The 18,427-nt window shown below is 43.6% G+C and overlaps 1 protein-coding gene across 3 annotated transcripts in view; it reads left to right on the top strand.

Annotated features, from left to right (window-relative positions):
* Window positions 1-18,427, top strand: part of LOC100763181 (sterile alpha motif domain-containing protein 5) — a 228,143-nt gene that overhangs the window by 92,644 nt on the left and 117,072 nt on the right. For all 3 annotated transcript variants that reach the window (XM_027402039.2, XM_027402037.2, XM_027402038.2), the window contains exon 2: window positions 3,454-3,582. In XM_027402039.2, the coding sequence (XP_027257840.1) occupies window positions 3,454-3,582 (129 nt within the window). The remainder of the gene's footprint in view (window positions 1-3,453; window positions 3,583-18,427) is intronic.

Genomic DNA, 18,427 nt, shown 5'->3' on the forward strand with positions numbered 1-18,427 from the left:
AAATCACCAGGTATTTCCTTGGTTCAATTTGATTTGGGACATAAAAGATAATTTTGTGGATATGGCAGAACAAGACCTACTTTTAAAACACGCTTACATTCTTGTAGTCTTTCGCCATTTTGGCTTTTAAATCATCAGGACACATGAAGGTAGTAATTATGGGGACTCACTGCACATCTGGAAAGTGATTTGGGTGCACGTAAAGACAGCTGTGCTACCCCACTTTAAATTCTTACCCACTGAGAGACAAATGAGGAATGGCCACACGGCCATGTTGAAGGTGTGAAATATGGGCTGGCTGTGGCCTGATTGGAGCAGAACAGATGTTTGCTTCCTCAGAAGCAACAGAAACTTTTTTTTCTAGGCTGCTTGAGTACCAGGGGAGTTCTGAGCAATGCAGAATGTAGCTAAAAAGCTAACTGTTGGGCTGGTATGAGAAACCGACCAGTAAAGCTTCATATCCAAATAAGTGATATTTAGTGAATGTCCGTAGGACATATGATGAGAGTGAAAAAAGGATGGTTTGAGTATAGTTATATAAGTGATTGTCTTCTAATGTTTTCAGCTGTCCTGGATCAATCCAAGAAAACAGTCAGAGTGACTGATTCCATAGTTCATAATGGGGAAAGTTGTACATAAGTATCCATTTTGTTTGTTTGTCCCAGACAGGGTCTCATAGATCCTAGGCTAGTCTCCAAGTAGCAGTCTAGCCAAGGATGATCTTGAACATCTGATCCTCCTGTCCCCCACCTCCTAAATGCTGGGATTATAAGCATGAAGCACTGAGCCAGTGGTCCTCAACCTTCCCAATGCTGTGACCCTTAACATAGTTCTTCATGTTGTAATGACCCCTAAATAAATTATTTTCATTGCTACTTCATAACTGTAATTTTGCTACTGTTAAAATTGTTGGGGTAAATATTGGGTATGCAGTGTGGTCTTAGGCGACCTCTGTGAAAGGGTTGTTCAACCTTCACCCACAGGTTGGGAACCACTTCCCTAGTCCCTGTTTATGTGGTGCTGCGATGGAACCTAGGGCTCTGTGTACACCAGGCAAGTACTCTATCAGCTGAACCACATTCCCCACAAAATTGGTTGTGTGTGTGTGTGTGTGTGTGTGTGTGTGTGTGTGTGTGTGTGTGTCAGAGAGAGAGGTTGGAACTCCATTTGGAGTGTCTATGTATGTATGTGTGAGAGGAGGAGATTGATTTTTTTTTTTTGTTGTTGTTGTTCAAAAGCAGCAGGCAAGAGCTGGATAGATGACTCAGGGTTAAAAGCAGGTACTGTTCTTGTAGAGGACCCAGGTTTGGTTTCTAGCACTCACATAGTGGCTCAAAACTGTCTGTCACTCTAAGTACTGGGAACTAGTACCGTCCTCTGGTCTCAATGGGCACTGTACACACTTGCAATAGGCACAAACACACACACACACACACACACACACACACACACGGGGGGGGGGGGCAAGGGGAAACATGAAGTATGACACTTGGGTATTAGAAGATGGAACTTGTGTATTTGGTCCAGTGTGACAACCGTGTTGTTTCCATGATGGATGAAGACAGAAATTTCTGGGTGAGGAAAGCACCACAGTGTGGAAAGACCTAGAAAATGAGGAACTCAGTATTCTCTAAAGGCCTGGCCCTTGTTGGAATTGGGGATCAAGTGCATGCCGGGGGTTGGACAGCAGACACACTGGGAAGGTCACACATTTGTCTTCCCCCCATCTCCATCTTGCTGTCAGTCCTCACTGGCACCTTGGAGGGCAGATGGTAGGCTCCCTCCTCTCCCGCTGCATCTAGCCTATGTTTTCCACACAGGGTGACTTGCATTTGGAGAATAACTTTTGCCCAGACATGTTCAAATGCTCCCAGACTGTATTGGCCTTGTCTGCATCTCTCTCTTTCCACTCTGTGCTAGGAACTCTGAGGTAGTTCCCTCCAAGGCAGAACGTGTTTGTGGTCAAAAGGAAGGAGCATTTCTAGGAAACCATTTTATTTCAATTTCTGTTTCTCCCCTCCCTTAGTTCCTAAAAATCAAAAAATGCAGAAGTAGGAGGAGATGGTCACTAGGTGCTGTAGACCTCTGACTAGGGCTTAAGCCGTAGCAGAAGGACATCAGGAGACGTTTAACCCCCAATTCTGCTGTCTGTAAGGCTGCTTTGCTGTGAGAGATCTATTGATACAGACACTGCACTAATAACCCAAGGGGTTGACCAGCAGTCTGTAGTGTGGATATTTGGGTGTGAACTTTAGGTCCATCTATACATTGTGGCTGTCTTAATAAAATCGCATTCTACTTGGCTCTCCTGGTCAAGTTGCCTATTCACCAAATTAGGGAAGACATGTGGGAAGTAATGAAACAGAGGAGGGGAGGTATCTTCTTGGTGGAAGATAGTGATAGAAGAAATGCATTCTGGTCACCCTCCGTGTGCGTGTTCAGACATGTGCCGAGGAACCCACTAGCCTCTCGCCCTGAGCAAAAGTGCAATATGATTACCTCTTGTACTGAATGCCACCTGGTAAGTAAGTATTGCACGTTTGCTGTGTGCCAGCCTGTTGGCATGTTCAGAGGCGATGCTCCATTCCTGCTTGCTCTGTGGTGGGTGCTGTCATTTACCCGGTGTCACCAAGAGGTTGAGAAATGAGCTCCAGGTGAGGTAATTGAGAGATCACAGAAATGGATGTAAACTCATAGGACTACCTGGCATCCTGCCTCTGTGAAGAGACAAGTGACATGTTTACTTATTTATTTAGGTGAACTTGTGCCATGTGCTCTTGTGCCTGAATGTCTAATGAATAATAAATCTAATGAACAGCATGAATATTAATGACTACAACTATGAATGATGACTCCTGGCAAACACAAATAACTAAAGGCTTTCTATTTTTTTTTTTTTTGTTTGTTTGTTTCTTGTGAGGGCACGCAGGATGCCCTAGATGTAGCCTCCTCCCATAGAACCTGGAGTCACAGGATTCATTCAAAGTTTTGGACATCTGGGACTTTCAGTAGCTTCCTGAGAAATGCTGAGCATCCATAGCCACAAATGGGTGTCAGTGACTTCTAACTATACTTCTTCCCTATCGGCTCCGCTCTCAGCCATGCTAGGAAGGGATAAGTGGGTTACTATGGTTTTTGTCTTGGTAGATTCAAAGAGAAACCTGGCTTTTTGTTAGCCCTGGGATCTACAGGCAGCTTACTCATGTTCTATGGACTAGTTTACCCAAAAATATAATCCCCATATCTGAGGACTGTCCTGGGAATTCTGTCACACATGTAAAACCTAGCCTGGTCTGTGCATACCAGGTAATGAATATCAGCCATTATTTCTATAACACTCGGCAGCGGGGGTGGGAGGGTAGGGGAGTGGGGGTAGATTTGATGTTGGAAGGCATTTCCAAAGAAGACTCACCTGACCTCGTCTGTTCTTTTCCTCTCTCTTCCTCCCTTCAGGATGGTTCCCTGGGAAACATCGATGACCTGGCACAGCAGTATGCAGACTATTATAATACCTGCTTCTCCGACGTTTGTGAGCGGATGGAGGAGCTTCGGAAGCGGCGAGTTTCCCAGGACCTGGATTTGGTGAGTGTGTGGCTGTGGGAAACGGCTACTGTTGAGGAGGGCGGTTCCCATTGATGCTCCCCGTCTTCCAGCCCCCTGGTCCTTCTTAGTGCCCCAACTGTGCCTGGAGGCTCAGTCCGTCAGCTTCTGGCTAGGTGTGGTGAAACACCAGATGACCAAAAGACCAACTCTGTTCTTTTGGTTGAGTGTTGACCAAACTTGTGCAGTCGCTGAAAGGCTAAACCAACCTTCTTTCCTTCCTTCCTTCCTTCCTTCCTTCCTTCCTTCCTTCCTTCCTTTCTTTTTAATCTTAAGAGAAAGGGTATTTCTATTCTTCGCCAGTTGATACTGTGTTTTTTTATTGACTAACAGCTGAGTCAAGGCAAGTTCTTTCTTTCCTTCTGGTCCCCGTCCCCCCCCCCCATGGGTGATGGGGATTGAACCCAGAGCCTTGTATAAGTTAGGTAAATTCTCTGCCAAAAGTCAGTCATAACTTCTCCCCCTGGGAACAAGGGGCTCTCCTGTGAGTTTCAGTGTTTGTCTGAACATTAAAAAAAAAAAAAATCTGTAAGATGATCTTGGATAATATTTTTAAAAAATCACTTCCTACTTCATTACTTAACACTTTATTGCAGTTCTCTAGTATCCTTGGGATCTCTTTGCAGGCACTGTATTTGAAGATACTGTTGCTTCTCTCACAAAATCTTTTGTCTGAAGTGTAAACGTCTGCCTGTGAAGTTAGTGGAGCCCCGAGTCTAACTGTGTGCTGGTAGTTCTGAGCTGCACACTGCCTGGAAAACACATTTCCCGTCCCTTCCATCCACCAGTTTAAACTGGATCCACTTCGGTTTCCTGCTTCTTAGTTGTTTCTCATTGGCCCTATTTTATTTTTTGAGATAGAGTTTCATGTATCTTAGTCTAACTTTGAACTCACCACGTGGGAAGAAATGATTCTGAACTTCCAATCCCCTGACTCTAATTCCCAGTTTCTGAGACTATAGACCTGCAACACCATGTTGGGTTTATGTATTGCTGGGGATGGAACCAAGGAGGCCTTCCTATATGTTAGGCAAGCACTCTGCCAACTTTGGTACATCACCTGCCCTGCTGGTTTTGGTTGTTTTTTTTTTTTTTTTTCAAAGTTGGGGAATGAATCCAGGTCCTTGGTACATGCTAAGCAAGTGCCATCCACTGAGCTCTACCCCCCAACCCTTAGTTCTTGATCATTGTCATTTGGAGCTTGAAGGAATGGTAGTCTAACAGCACAGTGTACAGTTTTCCCAGACATCTCATTGTACAAGGAAATGATGACTGTGAACCGGTACATGATGGCTGACACAGCACTAGACTGCTTTTCTCAGAATTCTAGCTTGTGTCAATTTGGGGTTACCGTAGTTCCCCAAGGCATTTGGGAAACCCCTAAGGCCGCCTCTCAGTAGGAAAAGAAGTCTGTCAGTGGGGTAAGTAGCCTTCTTCCTGTTTAGACAGATGGGCCTAATTTAATGTGTTCTCATCCAGAGCAGAAAGAGACAGTCTGGGGGGAAAAATCACAGGAGCTTAATTAGCTCCCATCAAAGGTGGTAGTGGGTAAAATTGATGGGAGCTAATTTGAACCAGGCTGGGGATTTGACTGTTCATTTTTAAACTGTGGTTAGAGAGATCAGTAGAATCCCAGAGGGCCACACTCATGTCTTCTTTCACTAAAATTCCAGGCAAGTCAGAGAGGGAAGGGGATTATTGTCAGAGCTGCTGCTGGTCAGGCTAGCAAATGGATTTGCAGGTGTCACTCACACAGCTCCAGAGCCCAGACATCCGTGTTAGATGCATTTCAGGTCATGCATTCTTCGGGCCACACATGCAATGCTGGCGTCTTGCTTAGAGTCCCCTCTCTCAGTGATTGGCTTGTCATGGTTCGCAACAATGGTAATTCATTTTCTTGTACACTTCTAACTTTCGGTTCTAAACACACCCCCTTTATTTTATTCTATCTGAATTTTAAGTGTATTTCTAGAATTTCGGTCCTTCCTTAAAACAAATCAGATATCACCACCTCCATGCTTACCTGTCTGCAGCAGCTTCTGGCCTGAGGACTTGGAGGAGCTGTGTTCTGTGTTCCTAGGCTGCCCTGGCAAAGAATCTGAGAGGTAGCTTTGAGAAAGAGTAACTTACCCAAAGTGGTAAAGACACCATCACGTGTTAGTAGCCTAAGATATTCCACAGTAGAAACAGAGGCTGGATGTGTGTCATGTGGTTGCAAAGTCATGTAGAAGATAGCTTCAAGGGACTGGTATATGGATCAGTTGATAAGAGTGCTTGCCTAGTTCGGTCCCCAGTACTGCATACTGGGTGTGTTGGTGTATGCTTATAATCCTAGCCCTTGAAAAGTGGAGACAAGAGGACTAAAGTTGAAAGTTGTCCTCTGTCCCATAGCAAGTTGGAGGCCATCCTGTACCTGAGACCCTGTGTCAAAACCAAGCCAAACTAAACCAAGCCAAACTAAACCAAACCAAGCCAAACCAAACCAAAAGACTAACACCGAGTATAGGAAGTTTGGGGGTGATATTTGTTTTTATTCTTCTGGGTAAATTTCAGCATTTGAGAAAGATATTCTGTAGAAAGCTATTTAGATATTTGTGTTTCACTTTGAAGTGTCAGGGGTGAGGACCCCTGCACGATCCCTAAGAGCTAATTACCTATCAGCTGGAGAACAAACAAACCAGAAGGGCAGCTTTCCTAGAGAGATGGGCTCTACTTCGCCCCGAAAGAAAAAAAAAAAGGTTTTGATAATTATGTTAGTAATTACCTTTCTGGACTAGATGTCAACTATTTCTGGAGGGCCTGACTGGAATACAGCATTTGGTAACATGTCCTTGGGGCCAGTGTGGAGGAAGGGAACAGGGAATGCAGATAGCAGGAACTCCACAGTGCATGAAGAGGCTCTGATTCACATATCGATGGGGAACACTTTTTGCTTAGCACCAAATAGGCCTTAAAGGGATGGTGCGTTTGGACGGCAGCCTTGGCTTTCACTGGGGATGAGGACATTAGGGTCTGTGTGCAGCAGGGAAGAGGCCCATATTTCCACACATTTGGCACCGCCCCGAGCACCATGCGATCATTTTTTTTTTGGCGGGAGAAGATGCAATAAGAAGTGGTAGCAGCTTTCCAAGCCCGTAATGGGCTCATCTCTCGTGATGCTAAGCCTGGCATCTGTCAGAGCGGCACCCTGGCCAGGAAAGGGGACAAGCTCCTGGTGGCCTATTATTACTGGCAGCATTCACGTCCAAGGTGTCTTTGAGGTTAAGGCTTCGGCGTGTTACATGTTGCAGAAGACAACTTTGTGGGTGGCATTGAGCTGGTGCAGAAGTCTCTACCCGTGGTGACCTATGGTGGTGTCTGTTAAAACCTGGCCTGCAGCCTCTGCCAATTTGTTATCATGGTGATGTGTGTACAAGAGAAAGGGAGCCAGGTAGAGACTCAGCCAGGTCTTTGGATACTGGAAACATAAATAAAGGTATTGTACTGGATCACCCCAAAGGGGGGACACCAGACGAACCACTGTCCCTGGTGTGGGAATGCTTCTAGGGTATAACTATTATTTCTTGGAATTTTAATAATTTTTTTTCAGATTAAGTTTTACTAAGTTATCCATCCCAAATAATGCAGTCTTTCCAGATATAGCTCTTAAGTAATATAGTAGCAGTAAAAGCAGGTGTGGTGGTACCATCTGTAGTCCTAGCACTTAGGAAGCTGAGGCAGGAGGACTGGGGAGTTGGGCATAAGTTTAAAGGTTTAAATTTTGGCTCTTTCACTTACTCACCATCAAGCTGCATCTATAGCCATCTATAACCATCTATAACCCATCTATATTTCCCCATCTATAACCATCTCAGAGTTAGGAGGAGGAAGACAAACTGTAGGTCACCCTAAGTGACTTAGCACCATTGGTTTCCTTTCCCTTCCTTCCCCTTCCCAGTTCAGACATTCCTGCAGGAGTGCTGAAGAGTTTCTGCTATTGATACTTCATTAATACTTATTCACATGAGCGCAGGGGTGTGGCATTTTAGCTTTTTATTTAGGGAAATGTCAAACACACATAAACAGCACATGACAGTGAGTTTCCTGTGCGTGACACCCATCTTCAGCAGTTCCCAGCATCCTGTTGTTCTTGTCTCATCTTTATTCCCTCCTCCCACAATTCTTTTAAGACTCTTTGAAGGCGATTGTTTTTTAGGTTAAAAATGTAAACACCGTGTCGTGCACAGTCATGCAGTTCTCTCAGGTGGATTATCTATGTCTATCCCAATAAGCATTTGTTGAGTTTGTTCATGTGTGTGTGTCATGAACTGAAAATATTTAGCAAGCAGAGAGCCTGTGTGGTTGGCATTTTAGCTCTTCCAGAGATGCCAAGTAGAGATTTCTCTACCCAGATAGAGAGCAGACTGTAGTGGCCATGAGAGGAGCTAGCTGACTGAGGACACACAGGAATGTAGAAGAGGGTCCCTGGCTCAGGAGGAAAGTTTGGAAGCATCCTAGAAGTGACACCTGGGTATCTCAAATACAAAGAATCTGGGAAGGCTGATGACATGTTTTGACAGCAGACAGGAGCATAAAGTTGAATAACCCAAGGCACAGGTCAAGGTCATAGTTTGGGTGAAGGCCAAAAGTTGAGAGGGAAAATGAGACCTTCACGGAGCATCCTGTGTTCCCTGTAGTTGGGATGGAGGACTGAAGGTTGTGGGGACAGACTCAAGCTGCTCTTCACGGGACCTTGCATTATCAAATGCAGAAAGAGATCAAACACAGTGTTATTCTGATTTGTCCTTCAGACAAGACAAAACAAAAATATTTCCATTTTTCACATCTCTTGGCTGGCTGGGCCAAGGTGAATTTGTTCTTGTTTGCCTGTGGATGAATATGCTAAGTCCACCCTGTGTGGGGCTTTTTCTTGTGTTCTGTTGATCACTTTTCTATGTAGACAGCAAAGTATGTGGAAAGCATAGTCTCTGCACATTGGAGCTTCTAAATATTCCAGAAGTATAGGCTGTGTGAAGTCACCTAATTTGGATCTATAGGATACTGGGGTTGGTAGGGAAGGCACGCAGAGATGAGAATATGGGACAGCGGTACCCTTAGTGTTCTTGTTCCGGTTTCCATCAGATAAAAATGAGAACCATGTTACATGTACTCCTGAATTACCCCAATGGAGCCCCCACCCTCCGAAACTGGCTTCTTTGAAAGGCATTTGTTTTCATTTTGTTTTGCTTTGTGTTAGCCTCCATTATTCTCTAGCTTTGGGCCACTGTTGACTTGCAGATTGCGATAGGAATCAGTGGGCCCGAGACTGGAGCCTAAAGTCCATTTCTGCTGGGAGATTCGCACACTTGATCTCAAAATACACTGAAGCATTATATCGTAAGCCAGATGGTAACACTGCCCCTGCTCTGGCTCCTCTTAGACAAAGTCACACTTGTGTTCCTGTGGCCGGTCCCAATTTAGTCAGCAGTTTTTGTGCATTGCACGGAGTGAATGTCACCATAAACAGACCTCTTGGTACTGGGTTTGATCTTGGCATATGGTGCCTCCGTTTATTAAGGAGGTCTTTGCCAATCCAGCAATGAAGTTGGGGCTTTTCATCTTTTCCTTGGACATCTTTGCAGGCTGCTTGTGCAGTCACAGACACCTGTGTGATGCTTTAGTCAGGTAGGGGACAGATCTGTAGAGTTTTCAATAACACACCAGCAACCTCACCTCTTTGCTCACAAGTGATCGGAAACGACTGGTTTTGGTCGATGAAATGCACTGTGCCTGAAAGAAGAAACTGCCCCAAATGTGTTCTGTTTAAAATACAAACACCTGGCTGAGATGAACTAAGTGTCCTATAAGACACCTACTACTCAAACAGGATGGCCTGAGCTCAGACTCCCAGAATGCACGGAAAAAGTCTAAAACTGTGGTTTGTGTCCGCAACCCTCGTGCTGGCAGTTGGAGAAGGCAACTGTCCAGCCAATGGGTGAGCCTCAGGTTCAGTGAGAGAGGCTGCCTCAAATATAAACAACAAAAGAAGCTACCTGAGGCTCTGTCCTCAGCCCCCACACATGAGCAGGCACACATATGTGAAAAATAGATGTAAATAAAAGTATTTAAATAGCAACAGTTGCCAGAAAGGGAAAACCTTATGATTTGTTGTTTCTACTTATGTAAGTCTGAGAGACTTCCTGAATGCCAATGAAATTCTCATCATCTGGGGAGAAAAAAAGCCAAGAAACTCAAGTGAAAGAGGCCTCTCCATGGAAAAATCAGGAGTTCCCTGGGGCAGGAGGCACATGGCAACATTGCCAGGCCTTTCCAGTAAGGTCCAGGGCCAGTACTTCTTTTGGAGCCTGGAATATTGAAACCAACTTGCCAAAATTGTAGTATGATCTAAATGTTTACTTTTAACGAACGCTTCTTTTTTTTTTAAACATGCAAAATTACAGTGTAATTTATATGTGATAATCACAAGCTAATTACAGGCTATTTTAAAAAAATGTTTAATTTGTAACCCTCTAGAGGCAGTTTGGTCTTGGAATAAGATCAATTTAAAGGGATGTGTTGGGGTTGATGGCGAAATGTCCCCTGAAGGTTCATGAATTAAAGGACTTGACTGTAAATGGATGGAGCATTTTGGAAGTGATTGTATCAGGAGGGTCCTGACTTTCTCAAAGATTAATTCATCATTGATAGAGTCATAATTAATGGTGGTTATGGTGAGGTGAGGGAGACTCTGGAGGTGGTACCTGTCGGAAGAGGTAGGTTTCTAGGGTTCATGGTTTAGGAGTAAAAGCTGTCTCCTTCCTTGTTCTGCTCATCATGCTTTATCACATACCTGCTCCCTGCCTGAGGCTTGGCTCCCCACTCATAGTTGGTAAAGAACAGTTGACCATGGAGTTATATACCACTTAAACTGTGAGCCAAAATCAATCTTTCCTTGTTTTAAGTTGTTTTCTCAGATATTTTGTCATAGTGGTGAATGTCTGTGTTTTTAGGCAGTTAAAAGGAGTTTTCTAGACTATGTCGTAATGCCACTTGATGAGACAGTCGGAGGTCAGATTTGAGAGCTGGGATGGACCTAGGTCAAGTAGCCCATCTATTTTCCAGAGTCCTGCTTGGAGCACGGGGAGAGTTAGTATCTGGGATAGGATCAGAGACCTGTCCTTAGAGAACAGAGTGTGGCAGTCCCCTGGGGCTAGGCTGTGATCTTTGCCCCTGATATCATCTGATATCATGTCTGCCATTGACCTCTTGGTTCACAGATAAATGTTTTAGATTGATCTTGTACCTCAGCTCTGGCAGAAAAAAAAAAATCTATTGGTCATCACACACACACACACACACACACATACACTCTATGAATTCACTTATCCATTAAATGCTGGGGATTTGACCTCAAGCCTTGTATGTACCTGGAAGGTGCTCTTTCAGTGAGATACGACTCCTTAGCCCCATTAGCAAGTATAATAATTGGCTATGTTTTGAAAACCTCTTTTTATGTTGCTGTACCCATTGCAGTAGGATAATTTGATTTACAGTTGCTTTTTTCCCCTTTTAATTTGGAAGTTTCAAGGTTTCTATTTATTTTTTCATTCATCCACTTACATTTTTTTAAGACAGGGTCTTTCTATGTGGCCCTGACTGACTTGGTACTTGCTCTGCAGCAGGCAACCCTTGAATTTCTGGCATTTCTAATGCCTCAGCCTCCTGAATGCTGGGATTACTGGCATGTGCCTCTACACCAGCTTTAACAGGAGGAAAGCAAAATCATGAACTGCTGATATAATTGGTTTTCTGTAATTGGTTGGTTTAGCCTTCAACCATGTGTGGAGAGTCTGGAAGGACAAAGCTAGAGTACTGATATGGGACATCTCAGGACCCTCAGAGCACAATTCTCACCATTTCTGTAATATTCCCTGCATTACTCCTCAAAGAAAATCAGTGCTAACATCCCCACCCATCTCATCTGTCAGTTTGTAGCCCTACCTCCCCCACATGCCAGGCCCCGCATTACAAGTGGAGACTTCATTTAACACCTTTAGCAACAGAATTAGAGTTCAGAGTCAGGATCGAGGCAGCTGCTCTATCTTTGGCATTCTAAGGGCTGTGAGTAAATTATTCATTTATAAGGAGTATTTTGAGAGACTTTCTGCAATTACTTAAAATATGAAGATGGTCTAAATTTGTGCTACAGCAACACCATTATCTCATAGACCCAGCAGAAGCTGATGGAACTTAATCAAAAATAAATCAAGGACAAGTCCAAACCAAATTGGAAGCACGTCATGAATATTCGTGAACATCTGGATGTGTGTTGTGGGGGTGTGCATTATTTTTCTAATGAGTGCGGCGGCAGAGGCATGATTCTCTTAACAGAAATGCCAAAAGGAAGATGGATTTCAATCTGTGATTTCAAAGGGTGTTTGTGTTTGTCTGTGTTTGTCCTTTCTCCTTAGGGTGTGGGCCTCTCTTCTCTAAGCTATGCCTTTGATCTCTTTCATCTGTCGGAATCTGTTTTGGTATTTTATCTGAATTCTTTGGTTGAAGTCGGGAACTTAACTCATGGAGATTAAACAGTTCTTTATAAGGGAAAATTTTAACTTGAGGGAAATTTTACTATTTAATGGTTTTTGATGAATCTTTTACATGTCAGTGATGTTATAATTATCGATTGATATATTCTGCATCATTAGGACAGCTCTGCATGGCTCAACCTCAGGGTATTTTGTTTGCTGTGAGGAACTGGAGTGAAGGAGGCTGTGTTAATAACCATGCTGATAATTATCAATGTGACATTTTAAAAAGCACAGTAGGTTTGATAAGGTTTCCATATTTCATATCTCTTGTTGAGTTCTCTTAATGACCTTGTGGGGTGGGTATGAACAGTTTAGTTGTATGGTATCCATTGGGCAGAGACAAAAACCAGTGATCCAGATGGAAATGGAGATGATCCATCCCCATGGGCATGCTCCAATCTATGCTGCCCCCAAGCCCAGACTTTTGGTAAATATCCTTCACAGACTGTGTGTGTGTGTGTGTGTGTGTCAGAGAGAGAGAGAGAGAGAGAGAGAGAGAGAGAGAGAGAGAGAGAGAGAGAGAGAGAGAGAGAGAGGAGAGAGGAGAGATAGAGTGTGCAAGCACCAGAATTTGAAGTAATTTTCTTTGCCTCCGTTTCCAAGTGCACCATCATACCTGGAGAGATTAATTATTGAGAAGACATATCAGGAGGTTAGGGCCTAATAGGATTTAACAATGAGCATGTTTCAAAGTTTCAAACATGGAAATTTGAATACGGAAGTTAGTGCTCAATTCTCTGAATATCCTGGCCACTTGCTAGCCTTGTGTTTTCTTCTCCCAGCCGTCCTAAGAGTGGTCTCTGTATTTACATATTAAATCATTGGGTGCTATATCACCCAAGGATACATGAAAGGACAGTATTAAAAAAGAATATTATAAAATACTAATCTTTTAAACTTTTAATTGCATAAGGCGTAATAATACATTTGTAAAACTGAAAAAAAATTGCTAGTGTAGAAATGGGATATCTAGTATCTACTTGCTAAAGATAGGATTATAATTGGTGTTTTCTCTCGTCTTTCTCTGTGTACAAGTACACACAAATGATGCTTGGCCTACCACAGACGAGTGGCAGGAAATGCAAAGGCCATTGATTTGTTGCTAGAGGGAATCGCTCTATAACAGTAAGAGATGTTAGAAATAAAGAAAAAAAAATTAAAGTAGGTATAAGAACTCAGCCTGCTCCAGACTGCTTAAAATAGACTCAAACAACTTGACATACCTTGAAATTCTGTGGGACAATTCTGAACTTAAAGGAATCTGTTAAGCAACATTTCTTACATTGTTTGTAATTTATTATCCCTTACGATTACATCCATTTGTTTGTGTGTGCATGCCCCCTCCCTCGAGTGGTGTGTGTGTGTGTGTGTGTGTGTGTGTGTGTGTGTGTGTGTGTGTGTGTGTAGGTCAGAGGGCAACTTACAGCAATCAGTTCTTTCCATCTTCCATATAGGTTTCAGGGATTGACTCAGGTTGTCAGACATAGTGGCAGGTATCCTTACTCACTGAGTCATTTTGCCAGCTCAGTGTCATCCTCCTCCTCTTCCTCCTCCTCCTCTTCCTCCTCCTCTTATTCTTCCTCCTCCTCCTCATCAGACAGGTTTATCTATGTTCTAGGATCTGACTGACCTTGGACTTGGTGATCCTAACACTTTGGTTTCCTGGGCAGCTGGGCTTTATAGACATGCTGTCTTAGTTAGGGTTTCTCTTGCTGTACTGAAATAACATGACCAAAAAGCAGCTTGGGGAGGAAAGGATTTATTCTGCTTACATTTCTACATCACTGTTCATCATCCCAGGAAGTCATGGCAGGAACTCAAACAGGGCAGGGACCTGGAGGCAGGAACTGATGCAGAGCTGGAGGGGTGCTGCTTTCTGGCTTGCTCCTCATGGCTTGCTCAGTCTGATTTGTTAAAGAACCCAGGACCACCAGCCCAGAGATGGCAACACCCACTATGGGCTGGGCCCTCCTCATCAATCACTAATTAAGAAAATAGATCTTATGTAGGCCCTTTTCTCAATTGAGGTTCCCTTCTTTCAGATGACTCTAGCTTGTGTCAAGTTGACATAAAACTAGTCAAGACACATGCATTATAACAGTATCTGGTTTGCAGTCTCATATTCTTTTAAAACGCTACTGAAAAGAGACCCGAAAATGCCATTTGAGAAGGTGTAATAAGATAAAGATATTTTGATTTTACTTGTAGCCTTTTATTTTTAAAATGTTTTTCTTTTTCTCCATTTATCCCCCCCCCCCTCTCTCTCTCTCTCTGTGTGTGTGTGTGTGTGTGTGTGTGTGTGTGTGTGTGTGTGTGTGTCTGCCATTCATATATACATGTGGAACTTAGAGGACAACTTGCAAGTGGTTGGTTCTCCTTCCACCATGGGTTCCAGGGGTCGAACTGAGGTTGTCAGGCTTGGCAGCAAGCACCATTACTGACTGAGCCACATTGCTGGCCCTGTAACTTTTTTCTTGAAAAAGGGAGTTTATTTAATAAGGCATCCTAATTTTAGAAAGTTCCATAATATTTTAACTAAAATTATGTATATTAATTAGCATGCAAAATAACAGATTTTTTTTAATGGCATTTTATAGATGCTTTGTTTTGGTTGATCCTCCTTCCCCTCATGTTGTGATTTTTAGTATATTATGTAAAAATTCTTGTTGAGCCTGATAAACGATGGCATGCAGCATTTTACCTGAGAATAAGTGTTGGTAAATGGTAATGTGACAAAAGGAAACCAAATACTTAGTGGGATTCTTGTGTTTTAGTAATTTGGTATCACAAGGAACTTGCTGTTAAGATAGGAGGTACAGCCATGTGTCAGGGAGGTAATGTTACAATGGGACAAGACACTCACAGATAAAGATCGGGTTAGTCACACTTGGACAGGGATTTGCTTCTAACAGACTCCAGCCTCTAGTTCTCCCCTGTTCCCACGGAGATGGATTGAACCCCTAGGAAGATGAGACCAAGATAAAAGAAAGCCATAATGCCAGTGAAAGGGACAGTCTGGCTGCAATGGTCCCTGAGAGCAGTCCCCCTGTCTAAGGTGGGGATTCTAGAAAGACATACTTTAAGGATAGGGATAGCTTGTACAATTCCCAGCTCATGCCATGCAGTAAACAGGACCAACTCATGGGGACAGCTAAACTTTGGGTGATGACAGGGCTGGACTTCCAAACACAGTGGCAGAGCATTATTGCCAATTATAATAATAATTAAGGTTTTATATATACACATTCATCACCATTTAGGTAGATATCTTTTCATTAAATGCTATAGTTGATTGATTGATCAATCGATAGTTTGATTGATAGAGACAAGGTCTCGCTGTGTAGCCCCAGGCAGTCTTGAAGTTTGTCCTGCTTCAGTCTCCCAAGTGCTGGGATTATAGGCACTCCTCAATGTGGCTCTGATCGTGTTCTTTAGAAGACACTGACTAGCTGTCATGTAAAAACATCACACATCCCTTCCCAAAGTTCCACAGGTACACCCCATATAATTTAATCCCTAAAACATATAATTCAGTGGCTTGCAAAATTTTCATAAAATCGTACAGCCTTTTTGCTAACTCCAAAATTCCATGGCATCTTCATCTCTGTTTTTCATCTTTCTATACACTAAATGTGTTGTCTAATGCTGCACCTCTGAGGGTAGAACAAGCCTTGGTATAGGATATGTGATCAGTAAGTGTTTGTTGGATGAATGAGTCACAGTGGTTGTGCACTTAGGAGGTATTTAGATTTTTGTCATCAAAAAATGAAGGTTTTTTTTTAAAAATGAAGTTTTCTATTATTCTATAGTTAAAAAGAAATGCTCATTTTAAAGCAAGAAAGATTTTGGAATTCATGATTCCAAGAAGGAAGTGCCTGTATTACAGATGAATCTTCTGGCTAATAAAAATGTAAAATATGTTGAGGTTCACACATCTAATTAGAGGAGGAAAGGCTCCCAATTAAAGTATATTAGGTAATAAAAAGCTCTTTCATGCTTTAAGGGTTGCCTTTATAAACCTATTTTTTAATGTGGTTCTAAGAGATAGGCTGTTGTCTTATAATAGATATCAAAGTGTATACTTCCAGAATTCAGTGAGAACAAAACCCGTAAAAACTAAAATGTAGGAGAAAAGCGCATTTAAATGAGGTTGCTCCACCATGGCCCCCCAGCTCCATTGTTGAAGCTGCATGTACCTTCTCTTGTCAGTTTCAGGGGAGCAAGGAGGGCATACTGGAGATTGAACCCAGGGCCTGGTGCAAGCTAGGCCAGCATTCAAATCCCTTTCTGTCCAATGGTAAGCTCTGACAGCAGCAGCTTGAGTGTTTTGTTTGTGGGACTGGAGAGCAGCAGAGACAATGAAAATAATCCTGCATTAGAAGCCGAACAGAGTGGAAAATACCTGTAGTTTTGACCCAAGGAGACACTGGGCTCTGCTCTGAGCACAGCTCCCATCACCTTATACACTGCCGATAAGGTTCCTGTTCCCTCTCTCCTGCACACCCTAGTCAGGAACCCCTACACACAGCTCACAGGCCTAACTGTCCCTCGAGCTTGTGGTGTGCATGGTCTGTGTGGGGGGATGGGGTAGTGGGGTGTGTGTGTGAGTGTGTTGTGAATATGAGCTGTGAGCAGACGCTGGTAGACTGGAGGAAATATTCTAAAGAGAAGGAGAACAGAAAGAGAGGAGAGGCGAGAAAGGAAGCCCCCTTGTTCCTGCCCTGATGCCCTTCCCCTCACGACTATGGGCGAGAGGTCTGGCAGGAGGCTGGAAGCTCTGCCCTGCTTCTACTCCATCTGGGTACAGCCTGGTTGAGAGTGAAGCTACCGAGGGGCTGCCTAGCTGTCGGGTGTTCTTGCCCTCTCGTCCGCTCTCAGCACACTTCTTGCTTGCTCTTGCCTCCAACTCTTCATCCTCATCCCCTCCAGGTTCGTTCCTCTGCCTGACCACCTGCTTCTCTAGCCAGAGTCCTCAGCCTTCTCTTTCACTGGTCAAGTGCAAACAGCCTCCAGACCTGGCTCTCACTGTCCTTCTTCACCCACCCTGGAAGCTTGGGCAAGTTTTGTTTTTTCACACAGGTCCCCAACTCCATCTCACCATAGAAATTTGTTCCGCTTGGTGGCCAAATTCTTTATCCAGCACAGCTTGAGGAAGACTAGGCCTTGTGGCTTATACTGACACTGCAACTATTACTTTTGCTAACTTTACTCAGTGTGTAAAAGAAAATAAGAATAGAAGACAGAAAGAAAAAAAGAAACCAGATATCACCAATATACCCTTTGCAAACAAACCCCTCTGATTTTGTGCTTCGAGAAACTTTCCTGGGACACCTTGGAGATATTTTTCTCTGATACAGAGGTGCCTTACAACCAGACCCTTTAATGGGCCAATGACAGGGACAAAAAGGGACAGGACTGTAGATCACTCCAGGTGATCACTTTTCTCATTTCCAGGTGCATGTCACCTGGCCTGCCTCGAGGAGGAGAAAGTGTTGATTGAACACTGCTGTCCTTTTACTCTGACTTGACTCTGTTCAGTCTCCTGCTTGTTTTTCTGCTTATTAGTTTTGGCCAGATGAGCTTCAAAGAACACTCCTGAGAGACTTCATTAAGAGATTCAGTGTGAGCCACCCTGATAGGGGAAAGCCTGCTTCTGAGCTGCAAGAGATAAGAAAGGAGCCATTTGGCATTTGCTTAGAGCTGTTGTAATTCTTGCATTATGTTAAACAGTGTGGCTGTTTGCATACATATTCCTGATACCCCTGCTTAAACCCCTCTTCTGTGTGCCTGCTCCCAGCTGAGGCTCCTTTCTAGGACTTGATGGATACTGAGAAAGTTGGCTTAGGCATCCAGGCCAGTAAGGGAGAGAGTGGTGGCATGGGTCTGATCTGTCAGCTCAGAAGTGTTCTGAACAGGGCAGAGGGTGGTGGTGGTGTTGGGGGTGGGGCACACAGTCTAGAAGGTGTTGACCACAGTAGGGATAGAAAGGAGAGTGGAATTCTTTGGTTTGAGTTTATTTCTTCTTCTCAACACTCCCTCCCCCATGCTAGAGAGGATAGAACATGCCACCGGACTGCTCCCCAACCCCATCATCTCCATTGTTAAGTGCTTTTCACATTACTGTACAAATATCTCTGTCATCCACCTTCAGAATTCTTTTCCTGTCCCCGTGCACAACAACACCCTCCTCCCAGCCCTGTCAACCACCACTCTACTTTGTGGCTCTGACTTCCATTACTCTAGATGCCACATCCAGG

This window comes from Cricetulus griseus, chromosome 2, assembly GCF_003668045.3.
Source record: "Cricetulus griseus strain 17A/GY chromosome 2, alternate assembly CriGri-PICRH-1.0, whole genome shotgun sequence".
Lineage (NCBI taxonomy): Eukaryota > Metazoa > Chordata > Mammalia > Rodentia > Cricetidae > Cricetulus > Cricetulus griseus.